Source organism: Takifugu rubripes, chromosome 15, assembly GCF_901000725.2.
Source record: "Takifugu rubripes chromosome 15, fTakRub1.2, whole genome shotgun sequence".
NCBI lineage: Eukaryota > Metazoa > Chordata > Actinopteri > Tetraodontiformes > Tetraodontidae > Takifugu > Takifugu rubripes.
The window spans coordinates 2,899,983-2,912,091 of NC_042299.1; the positions used below are offsets into that span (position 1 = coordinate 2,899,983).

At 42.5% G+C, this 12,109-nt stretch overlaps 1 protein-coding gene across 6 annotated transcripts in view; it reads right to left on the reverse strand.

Moving 5' to 3' along the window:
• robo3 (roundabout, axon guidance receptor, homolog 3 (Drosophila)) overlaps positions 1-12,109 on the reverse strand; it is an 85,711-nt gene that overhangs the window by 36,741 nt on the left and 36,861 nt on the right. For all 6 annotated transcript variants that reach the window (XM_029848819.1, XM_029848817.1, XM_029848818.1 and 3 more), the window contains exon 2: positions 8,422-8,748. In XM_029848819.1, the coding sequence (XP_029704679.1) occupies positions 8,422-8,748 (327 nt within the window). The remainder of the gene's footprint in view (positions 1-8,421; positions 8,749-12,109) is intronic.

A 12,109-nucleotide genomic window follows, 5' to 3' on the forward strand; every position in this document is an offset into this window, starting at 1 on the left:
TTAATCTAAGGACAGAGAAGGCTTATTGAAGCATCTCAATGTTTTTAACAGTGGCTTGATGGGAGCATAAATACAGAAAATCAGACCAAAATACAGAGGAAGTAGCATAAGCAAGTTAAAAAAAAAAAAAAAGCACCCAGAATATTTACAAAGTAATGCAAATTAAAACCTACAGCATGACTATCAAATGGAAATCAAAAAGGACAGTCAAAAAGAGAACGTATCACCAGAAATGAGTGATGTCATCACTGGAATAAACAATGAAAAATGTTGTTCTGAACCACTAAAACTCCCATTTACTGGTACAACATGTCCATTTAGAACTGCCAAAACTACTAAAGCTCATTTTACACAAGAATAAATCTGAATGCACCTGTGCTTCAAAGAACAGAATCACTTATTTCCTCTTTAACAACAAAGGAAACCAAAATAAACCAAATGAAAATGACCATTTTAACCATCTCCCGCTGTTCTTTCATATCCTCTCGGTAATTTGGAGTGATTGTGGTTTTCCTGTCGTGTTCACTTTCTGGCTTTACTGTAAAAAGTTTTTTAAATGCAAATGAATGATATTGTTGTTGTTATTGTCATTACAATATTAATTTGTGTGGGATTAAAGCCAAGCTTCCTGGCTCATATTTAGTTCTTTTAATCTCCACCCTCAGGCAACAGACCCGTTCCTCCCGTTAGCATCCCTGCAGGGCTAATGTTGGCCTCAATGAGCCAAAGTGGCTTTGGGTCATTTGCATCTGATGACAAAACTAATGACTATCAATTAATCACATTCTTAACTAATACTCAAGATGCATTCGGCTTTAATGCCTTTCAATATGGTAAATGTTGAAATTAATCCTGGTCTACGCGTTTTTTCAACCTTTGAAAATCTGCATATTTAAATGCCACATTACAACATACGAGAATGTTGCTGTTAAAATTCATGAAACAGAACTGTGTAATGTATGTAAATGTAAATCCAGCTACATTGTGCCATGAATTTTACATCTCACCTCTGAGATGTTTCACCTCTGACCATTTTTTTTAGGTCTTTCTCAATACTTTTAAACCTTCATGAAAATGATGAGTTCCAGCTCTGTTAGCTGCTTCAGTGGTTCTAATGCTGTATTAGCACACGAGTCTCATCCAGACAGAGCACAAGGTAATCAACAAGTGAAAAATCTGGGTCGAAAATGCAAATGCGTGGTCTTTATGGAATCCTAATACTGTCAGGATTACAGTGCATGTGTGAAAGCAGCTTAACACTAACTGACAGACGTTTGTGGGCATATGTGAAGAATCTGGGTGTATCAGTGGCTGGCAGCTCTTGTAGATAATGGGATGTGATTGGACACCACGGTGGTGTGCGTGGGGTCTTTATTGCACCCGTGCATCCCCCGTGACCCCGCTGCATTGTTGTTTAAACTCTTGCTCGTTCTCTGCACCACCTGTTGTCAACGCCTGAAAACCCCCCACTACAACTGATCCTTTACAACCCACACAGACAGACACACACACTCTTGTCAGTGGTCTAATTAATTCATGGCTGTCCTCTGGAGGAGGGTCTGGCTGGTGGGTGTGGATCTGATAATCCAGCTCGTGCCCCGTGGCCTCACTCTGGCCATCTGATCCCCATCTTTTAAGAACAGAATAGCCGCCAGCTCTGTCCTTAACAATCCCATTAGTGAAGCATGAACACACCTGAGAACTCACACTGAAGCAGACAAGGAAAGTCTGCTGTCACTGGTGAAGGTTTGAGGAAGCATCCTCAGTCTTCACGTGTGTGATCCAGACAGCTAAACATGTCCTGAACACCCAGCTTTGACCCATCACAAGTCCAAAGTGTTTTGTATTTTATTCTAAATGCCTTGACTGCATTCCTGACCAAGCTTACGGCTTCGTTCACTCGTCTCCCATCAGCTGACACTCCGGTCGGCGTTCTCCGAATTCTAACAGGTGTTGGGGGCCTTTAGTGGTCACTTAGCTGGACCCGCAGTTCCACCGTGTGAAAATGTATGATCACTGCGCCGGGTATGACAGCATGATGCACAAAGCTCCAATCAGGGCCCATATGTCTCCCCAACACTGGGGTTAATGACAGGCACAGCGGGCGGCTTACAGAGGCTGGTCTGTGGAAGGAGAGGGGGGCAGGGACTTCTTTTTATCACAACTCTCTCACTGGAACACTTTCCTAACACCGAACCCCACAAATCCGACACCTTATTTCCTTTCCCTGCATTCAAGAAGCCTGAAATGTAATTTTCTACATAGATGTGGGAGCATGAGAAGTGTTATTCAGCTACACAACTTTCCTTGACAGTATTATAATAAATCTGGAGTATTTCAAGGATTCAGAGGAAAGCTTGTAAGACCTGGAGCTATGCAGACATGGCAGTTTTTCTTGTCATGAATGATTTTCACATGTTTGGTCTAGAGCACCAATGATGACAAATTCTAACGACAATCTTAAATGGTTATTTTAAGGTTAAGGAGGTTTTGTGTATATATGAGTATCAAAATCCTCATTCTACTAGCAAAGTCCATGTTTGGTCCACTAGGAAAAGTCCATGTAGAGCTGTACATAGGTTATAGTTAGGGTAAGGCTTAGGATCAGGAGCTGGGTTTGGTTGGCATTATGTCTTTGATGGCCCCCATAAAAATAGAAATGTGAGAATGTGTGTGTGTGTGTGTGGGGGGGGGTGTATGTGTGTGTGGAAAGAGAAAGGAGGATCTCCGTTTTGACAGTAATGTTCAGCTGTTACCCAACACTGCTGTTTAAAGGATTATTACAAGTGGGAAAGTTGGCTCCAATCATGCACACACACACACACACTCACCATGTCTTCACCTGTTTAGCCACCAACATGCCATAAGTCAGTTGCCATCTTGCAGCTCTCCTGCTCTATTTCACGTCCTAATGGTCAGTCTGAGGGGCTCAAACAAAAAAGAACCCCCCCCCCACCCCCCAACTGCCATCAACATCACAAAAAAGCACCTTTCCTCTCCAGTCCCCTGTCAGCGTGAATATTCATGAGATATAAATTCAGCAGGCAGAGCTGTACCACGCTTAATAAAAAAACATCAGAGGTATAAAACAGACAGAAAGAGCTGCTGGGAGCTTGGGCAAGTCCCTGTGAATGTCAAACCCCCACCCAAGGGTGTCTGGCCTGTTGGCTCTATTGTGCTTGACTGACTTTTATGCATCTGACATGAATTGGCCTCTGCTCATGGCACACGACATTTTCAGGATCAAAGATTCTCTTTTAAAGCATGAAATCAGAGAGGATTGGGGTGAAAAAACAGGCATTTTTAGAGGGAATGCTTCAGTAAGATGACACTTGGTGATTTTCTTAACTTAAAAAGCCAAGTCAAGTACGGCTTGCCAAAGCACAAAGGATTCGATTACAAGGTTTATAAGCAAAGAAAGACCCCACTTTTAGCATGGGATTGTGTAAAAATGCACCACAAAGCCTTTGCACGCCGACCAGATTCACTCTAATAGAAAGCCAACCACCACAATGTCTACTATGAAAGAATGGTCCTTGTCATTTGATTGATTTTATAGCTTTGTCTCTCTTCTTCGCAGCCGTGTGTGCTCACTCACGGCTGCTGACAGAAAAAAAAAAACCCCACACGATAGTCACAGAAGTGTAACCAAAAAAATATGTCAGGTTTGAGCAGGAAGGGCCGAGTGACTACAAGTTTTAGGCTGATTCAGCCAGAAAGGAAACATCATCTGACATTCTTAATACAATATGAGTAAAAGAGAATCTAGATTATTCTGATATAATTGTTAGAATTCCAGATGATCCTGAAAGTGTCAGTTCAGATGAATAAAGTTTCCAGTCACAGGGAATTATCTGAGAACTGTGAAGCAGGGAGCGATCGATACTGACGGTCTATTACACCTCTAATGACTGAGCTATAGTCTATATTACCTGCAGCCATCGTCTTGACTGAATATGTTCACACAAAGGAATCAGACAAATATCCTCAGCTTATCCAAACTTCCCAGAGCCCAAAACAATGGGACTTGTCATTACAGAGAAATTGTGTTTAAAGGAAACTCTCAACTCAACAAAAAAGATTGCAGAGAGACTATAACAAGATAGGGAAAAGTAACCCCACCGTGCAGGAGGAGACACCTCAATATGAATCCAGCCTGCTGAACTGTCAACGACAGCAACAAGTAACACGCTCCCAGCTGTTCCCAACATTCTAGATAATGCCTGATTATTTTTCTTTTGGTACAGATTAAAAACATGACATTAATCCACATATTTTATTTTCTCAGTGAGAATAAGAGGAAACGCTGAAGCAATTACTCCACAACTGCTGAGAGGGGTTAGCGGAGGATGCTACCAATGCTGGCTGAGCCGCAGCAGCTCTTTTGAGTTTGCTCTCAGCTCTCAGCTTCCAGGCTGGAAAACAAAGTGGCGGGTTACAACAGTGTCATCTTCTCTGCTGCCACACTGAGCATACTGGCATCTCCGGACAGTTTATGTGCCAGGGGCCATATCTCCGGCCCCCGAGGAGTCACATAGACTGTGTTTCAGGAAGTAGCCTCGGCTTGGCTCTGGCACTGCTGCACTGTTTGTTCTATACACTCTTTGTCTCTCTCTCTCTCTCTCTCTCTCTCTCTCTCTCTGTCTGTCTGTCTGTCTGTCTGTCTGTCTGTCTGTCTGTCTGTCTGTCTGTCTGTCTGTCTGTCTGTCTGTCTGTCTGTCTGTCTGGTCCAATCTGTCCCTCTCTCAGAAAGTGTGTTTGTGGGTTGCTGTGGGTAACTGTAGACAGCTAAATCCATGCTTACAATGTGCCACCAAGGCTAACGGATGCTAATCTGTGAATCTGTGAGGGCTTCAGGAAAGACAGCATCAGGATCTGGTCAATTTCTGATTAAAGTGGATAAGAGGGAACAGCAACCATTAGTTAATCTCTTTGTACGAAACATTTGCATGGGGCATGAAAAGAAATGACCATTCAGCATATTCATTTTAGTGTGCTGCCTCGCTGAAGGTTTCTCTGATTCCGCTTAATTATTTCCTATACATTTTCCACAAAGGTGCATCGTGTGGTCACCAAACAGGCAGAACAGCAGAGAAAGCCTCATTTACACTCATTGCTGTTGATGCAAAGACTAATTTAACATTCAATCTCATTGTAGCAAACAAACAAGACGCGATCGCCTCAGCAACGCTCGTCACTCACGCTCAAGTCTGTGTCAGCCTGGCCTGAAAACATTAAGGCAGATTGGACTGTGTGCACAGGAGTAATGCAACATTATCATTTGACTATTTGTGAGCTGGTGAATGTTTAATATTGTCAGAGGAACAATCTGGAGATTATCAGGAGGTTTAGGCAGATGTCATCAGTAAAAAACTCATAATCTATGAGCTTTGATTCTATGATCATGTCTTCATTTAGCGGTATAGATGTTTCTTGTACCTATTTTGATAGGGTGATTTGAATTTTTTTATTATTTAATAAAAGTTCTTGTACCATTTTATTTACCCATTAGGTTTCAGCGTTTAAAGATTAGAAAAAGCCACGTCTGTGGGGAATAAAAACTTCAAAAACCAAGGTCAAAAGCACATTGCAGCCCCATATTGTTCCTATTTTCTATTACCCTCCCTCTAAAAATGATTTATTTCATTTCATTTCTTGTTTGCCTTTCATATAAAGAAGAGAAGCTCATTATGAGCCAAAATTCAGCCTTTTTGCTGCAGAAAGGTGAGGGAGGGCGCTGCTCAAAGCCTAATTATTACAGGAGAATAAAAGCTGATTCAAGGCTGGCTGTCATGAAATGCAGCCTGATAAGGAAGTTAAAGTGTTCAGGGAAATGCCAGAGCAGATTAGAGAGGCGACAAAGGTTGAGGGTTCAGTGGTTTTTACTGCAGTGAACCGACTACAGTTTTACAGCGATTGGTGCACGTTAAAGTGAAAGAACTTCTTGAGCCCTTTGGTTTTGCACATTAGTGAAAACGGAGAGGCCAGAGTGAAGGATTAGAGAAAATGTTGAAAATTAAGTCATGTCACCGCTTATTTTTGTTCAAATTATTAGACAAGAATAGATAATAGAAGCAAAAATCCAGCATAGCTGTCAAGTTGTTTCTATTCTTAATCCAGCAGCAGCTGATTTATCCTCTGTTCTGAAAACAGTGATCGCACAATCACCTTTTTTTTAACTTTGCTGCTGCTCATGTTGTTACGACCCAAGCATCCCTGCTAATAGCATGTGACTGGGCTATGTGGACTGAAATGATGTCTGCTGGAGGGACGGCGAGGTGGTCTTTTCTCCTCCTGGAACATTTCATTTATTTAGCCTTTTTCTTTACTATCTGCTCTGTCCAGTGGCGACAACTATTATCTTTCTGCAGGTGCTCACTGTCATCCATCTACATTAACAGGCCTGGTCACAACATGACAAGAGGCCATGCTCTCTTCATAGAGAGGAGATTGGGTGTCTAGAGCGGGCAGAGCGGTGGGGTGGGAGGGGGTGAAGGTGTGAGCTGCCTGGAGATCTGACACCAAGGTCAGGGGTGACGCTTTGAGATAAGTCACCCTAGTGATCGTGATAACCATCCAGCGGGGGCTTCAGAGCTGCCCACTACAAGCTGGAATAATCAAAGGAACGTTTCACTGGTTTCAGGCGTGAAGCTTAACCATTTTTCATCAAATGGTTTAGAACTTCGCGATCAAAGCTACTGTGGGTCGATCGCATGCTTTTTCTGACAGAGGGGTCACTGCACATGCGCACATAACGGTGCGTTCTAGCAAGCTAGTGTGTTAGCCTCCAATTTATTTCTTCTGAACTTAAGGATCTAAAAATGAGTGGGGGAGCTGGAGCAAGTAAAAAGCCAAAAACGTACCATTGCCATACGGAATGGGAGGTGGACTTTTTTTTCAATCTGTCACTTTCAAAGTGTGTTCGCCTCATCTGCCAGTCTGTCATCGCTATACCGAAAAAGGGAAATGGGGAGCGGCATTTTCCGACTGTTCATAAAAGCTACGATACTAACTTCCCTCCGAGAAGGAGAAAGGTGAAGGAACTAAAATCCCAGTTGTCCGAACAGCAGTCATTTTTCTCACAGCTGACTTGAAAAGCAAAGGCAGCCACCGAAGCTTCGTTCCAGGTCACTTAATCGTTAAGAACAAGCAGCTACTGTCCGGACTATGCATCCCTGGCTGATTCCATTCAGTGCAAGTCATCAGAGTAAGGTAATGACAAAAAATACACAGATTTGTATTGAGCAATATGGATTCATGTAGTTATGGGAGGTACACCAACATAGATGGTTCATATAAAGAATCCTCAATATATTTATGAATAAATGTATGTTTTGCAAATTTATAGTAGGTAGATCTTCTTGACTTGGTCATTTGAAAAGTAGCATGCTGAAAAAGTGCGGGCACCCCTGGTTTAGAAAAATCTAATTACCGTATGTGATGTGTCAGATATAACATATACAGTAGAACAGGGGTGTCCAAACTACAGCCCGCGGGCCAACTGTGGCCCTTCGTCCATTTTTAATTGGCCCGCAAGACATTTTATAAATAGAATAGAATATGGCCCGTACTTTTGCTTGAGTATATTGGACTTTTTAGTTTTAACACCAGGGGAAGCTACTGTTGGCATCAAGGCAGTTACTCCACCAAAAAGGAAAACCTGCTTTTGCGCATCACTTTGTAATAAGCGTTTTTCTGGTTAACACACAGTGTACACACCGCTGTGTACAGCGCACACACTGCACATGCAAAAGCAGCTCATCTCATCTGATGCAGATTTGCTCCTTGATCAAGTGACATTTGTCAGGATTTTTGGCCCGAGTGGTGTCAGATCAGGACCACACAGCTTGATGGCCCGATTTACATACCCAGCTGATACTCACCAGAATAATTTACTAAATTTATACGCACGTCCAGTTCAGCCTGTTAATGTTGATAACCATTTCAAGTGAACGTTATTAGGTGTGCTCCTAAGCCTAATAACTTAAATAAAAAGCTTGAAATCTACCAGTTCCATTTTCCCCTTTATTGTTTGATCTCTGTACTGTAAATCTTCTAAGAAGAAATCTGAGGCTGCTGTTCTGGGAATGAGCTACCAAAGCTTTTTCTGAATAACTCAATAAAGATCCATTTATGGGAAGCTGTGATGAAGGCAGTTTTGTCTTTAATTATATTCAACAATATAACATATTTGACCACTTTTAATTGATTTTTCTAACTTTAATACACTAAAGTTAAGGCTATATACCTAATTTCTAGTAAGTGGCCCAGCCCCTCCTATATTTTTATGTATTTGGCCCTCAGTGAAAAAGTTTGGACACCCCTGCTGTAGAACAACCAAACCAAACCTTGCCATCAAAGAATGCATGCACGCACACATGCACGCAGGCACATGGGTCAAAATATTAGTGCGACACTTACTCGCCACCTCCAGCGATGCGTTTCGGCTGACCGCTTCACCGAGGTAGTTTCTAGCGACACAAACGTACACGCCTTCATCGGGTTTGCTCCGCCTTCCGTGAACAATCCTGAGGAAGAAGAGGGATCCGCTGGGTAAGAGCATACGGTGGGATCGAGGGTCCTCTCTGTCCGTCTCCACTCGCTCGCCATCCTTGTACCACTCCACCATCGGAGTAGGTCGGCCTTCGGCTTTACAGTTGAGGGTGGCCGGCTCGCCTTTGGACACGATCAGGTCAGACGGGTGTTCTATGATGCGAGGAGCTGCATCTTCTAATCTCGGTCGAGATCCTGCAAAAACAGGGAGCGTTTTAAAGATTTGATAGATTCTGATAAATGTATTCAAAGTGATTGTTAGCTTGAACGTAGCGTGTTTCTATTAAGACCCTTTCCTGTGTGCCTGAAAGTGATAAATGAAGGCAGACAGAGACGTTCTATATGTCAGCTCTGAAAAATCCCCAGCAAATCTATCCTTCCTCTTCCTTTTTCAATTTGAATGACAGCATGTTGGCAGTACAATTATGCATAAAAAGCAATAACACAAACTGGAGAGCCACGAGGCACAAGTGAGATTTCCCCCTGGAGAGCTTCTGAAAGAATGACAACATGAGGCGCCACTTGCCAGAGATAATTGCTGTACAGTCATGACTGTGAGGAGATTTTCAGACTTCTCTCTCCGTATCGGTGTTTCATTTGTTCCTCCATGCTCAGACTGACATCAGACTGTCATCATTTCTTTCATATTTCAAGCCAGATGTGCAGTATATTTTTTGTATGTTTATTGTAAACTTTAGTGCTATTCCAATAAGCTTCTGAAAGATAGCTGATAAAATGGAGAAAGTGCTGATTTAGACATCATATTAATGTTTTTGACACCAGCTTTAAAAAAAAAAAAAGGAAACCTTTATAATTGGTCTATCTGCCTTGTTAAAAGTTAAGACTTAAATCTACCATTGTGGCTTCCTGGATCAAGTAATGAGGAAACTGTGTCTGAGCTAAATATCATCAATGTGGTAGCAGTGGCTAATGACCAGACTATCCAGGAGGGTTACGCCTGACAATTAGCACCACTGTTTAAATCTGCATGCTGACTGACAGAAAAATAAATCCCAGCCATTCGTGCTTAAGGGTCAGGATTAAAGACGAGCTGACGTCTTACATGGACAGCTAGAGTCTGGAGAGAACCACGGGCTGTCTTCAGAAAGGAGTCTAATAAGTAAGTTTGGACCCTCTAAGGCCTTATTAGCTCCCACACATGGTGTACTATAAGAACACAGCCACAACCCTGCACCATGCACGGGAGCTAATAAAACCTCAGGGATGCTGCAGTAGCCACAGTGACTGACGAGAAGGACGTAAAGATGAACTACTGGCTGGACTGACAATGAGACAATAACACGCTCTATGGACAAATCTGGCAGCCACCAAGGGTTGAAGGGGTGTCCATGTTGACATTTTCGCTCTCCTCTCTCCTTTTTTGAGACTGAGGCATACATTAAACCATTTAAGATGTGGCAAACGCTTCAGAAAAGTGTCCCTCAGTCATTCAGCCTGCTGACATTGCCTCCAAGCATGTACAAGCTCACACACAGCCGCTACATTCTCACATTCAGATGTGGGTATCAATGTTCCAATTATGTTTAAATATAAAAGTGATTTCCTTAGAGACCACGCAGACCAGTGATGATAATTCTCATTTTTTTTAAAAAGTAATGAACAGAGAACCGGGTGATATAAACCAGTTCATAACAAAATTGCAATCATGACTGCTTATCAACCATCATATAAATTGATGCAAATCCACAGGGGGGTTATTGATAACTGATTACTAAGTGACCACTGGATCAAGATGCAGAATGCTGACTGAATCATTGTTCTCTAAAACCAATGCTAGCATGAATATGTAGCTCTAGCAGCATAACTAGATGTTTGGTCAATACAGCATTTCCATCACACCAAGACGAAACTTCTAACCTCTTGTTATCAGTGAAAAAGGTTAAATAGAGTTTTCAGCACAGAGGTGTAAATTAGATACAGCAGAAACACTTTACGTTGAACCAGGCAAACCTGTTCAGTTATAGGTGAGTTCAAAGGTCACAGAAAGCCACAGACAGCCAGATATTTTATATACCGTACTGTCAAAGTTAACTTTAGTCTGCAGAAAATGGGAAGACAAGAGGGAAGAGTCCAAGAGGGTGGCGGAGGAAGAAGAAATGATTAAAAGCTGCAAGCGTCCTTTTGAGAATGGGGATAAAATGCTGAGAAAGAACTTTTCACCCGATAGGTTTTGAAAAAGTGGCTCAGTGTGATATAAAACACAAAGAATAGCACTGCCAAACACCCTCGGCAGCATCACCTCGCGTTATTTATGCCCGACGTGATTGCAGCAGTTGCGACACTCACAGTGCGCCTGCGATCATTTGATTTGCTTCCTTTTCAAAACACAAGAAAACAGAGCTTAAAGATTCGACACACGGTTCAACTAGACTTTTCACTCTGAAGCACAAGTTCTTCCAAAAATATACTGTAGAGGTGGGAAGTTCAATGAAATTTACAATGTAGCTGCAGGTCAAAGAAGCGACTGTCGGATCGCCTGGACCATTTAATTAGAGCTGTGTGTACGTTCAGGCTGACGCTGCTAAAAAGCCTCGACAGAATTTGTTGTTAGAAAGAAAAACAGAGTCGGCTATCAGAAGAGGAGGAGATCTGCTCATCGGGAGTTTGTTTCGGCATCACTTTAGCTGACAGGTGAGACGAGGTGAACAGAAATGTCACACCTTCTCATCCACGTGCTTCAATGCTGTCATTACACATGCCAAATTAAAATATCTTTTTTTTTTAAACGGTCTCCAGCCATGCTGATTAAACCTTTTTCTCTCTGCGTGATGAACTCACAGAGCTTCTTTCAACCCAGTGGTGCCCTGGCAAAAAGGAAGATTAACACTTGCTCTAGTTTGGAAACTAAAATTAAGGCTAAGCTGAGCCAAATCCCACTCTGCACTTGAGATAACCAACCGCCTGTTGCTGCAAAAATAGCCAGATGTTTTTGGCTTTAAAGTTTCCTTTTGAGTTGAACGGGTTGTTTCAGCCAAAGTGATCTGGTGACCTGACTGAGCATCATGATCTTTGAAGAACAAGCAGAGGAGAGATTGTTTATTTCAGCTGTTCAGTCAGAACAGACAGGAAGTCATGAAAGGTCCAGCAACTTAACATTAGAGTTTACCTTGGTTACATTTTACAACCTTTTTCCCTGATGCTGAATATAACTGCAACTGTTACTGTGTTATTTCAATAAACAGGAAGTGACCACGGACTCTGCATTGATTCCTCTTGTTAGAACTTGTTTTATTGCTTTGTAGCCACTTCCTCCTCCTCCTCCTCCTCCTCCTCCTCCTCCTCCTCCTCCTCCTCCTTCTCCTCCTCCTCCTCCTCCTCCTCCTCCTCCTCCTCCTCTCAAAAAAGGGAGATAATTGATTTGCAAATGTGAATTCACAGTTCAATGGGGATCAGACAGGGGAGGGGGCAGTCGGCTTCTCTTTGACCCTGTAGGGAGGCCAAAGTCGGCCACTTGAATGACAAAGAAAGCGCTGGTTGAAAAGACACTGCATCCTTAATTGAGCTTGTGTTGATGCTAATGGGCGGGGTCAATGCT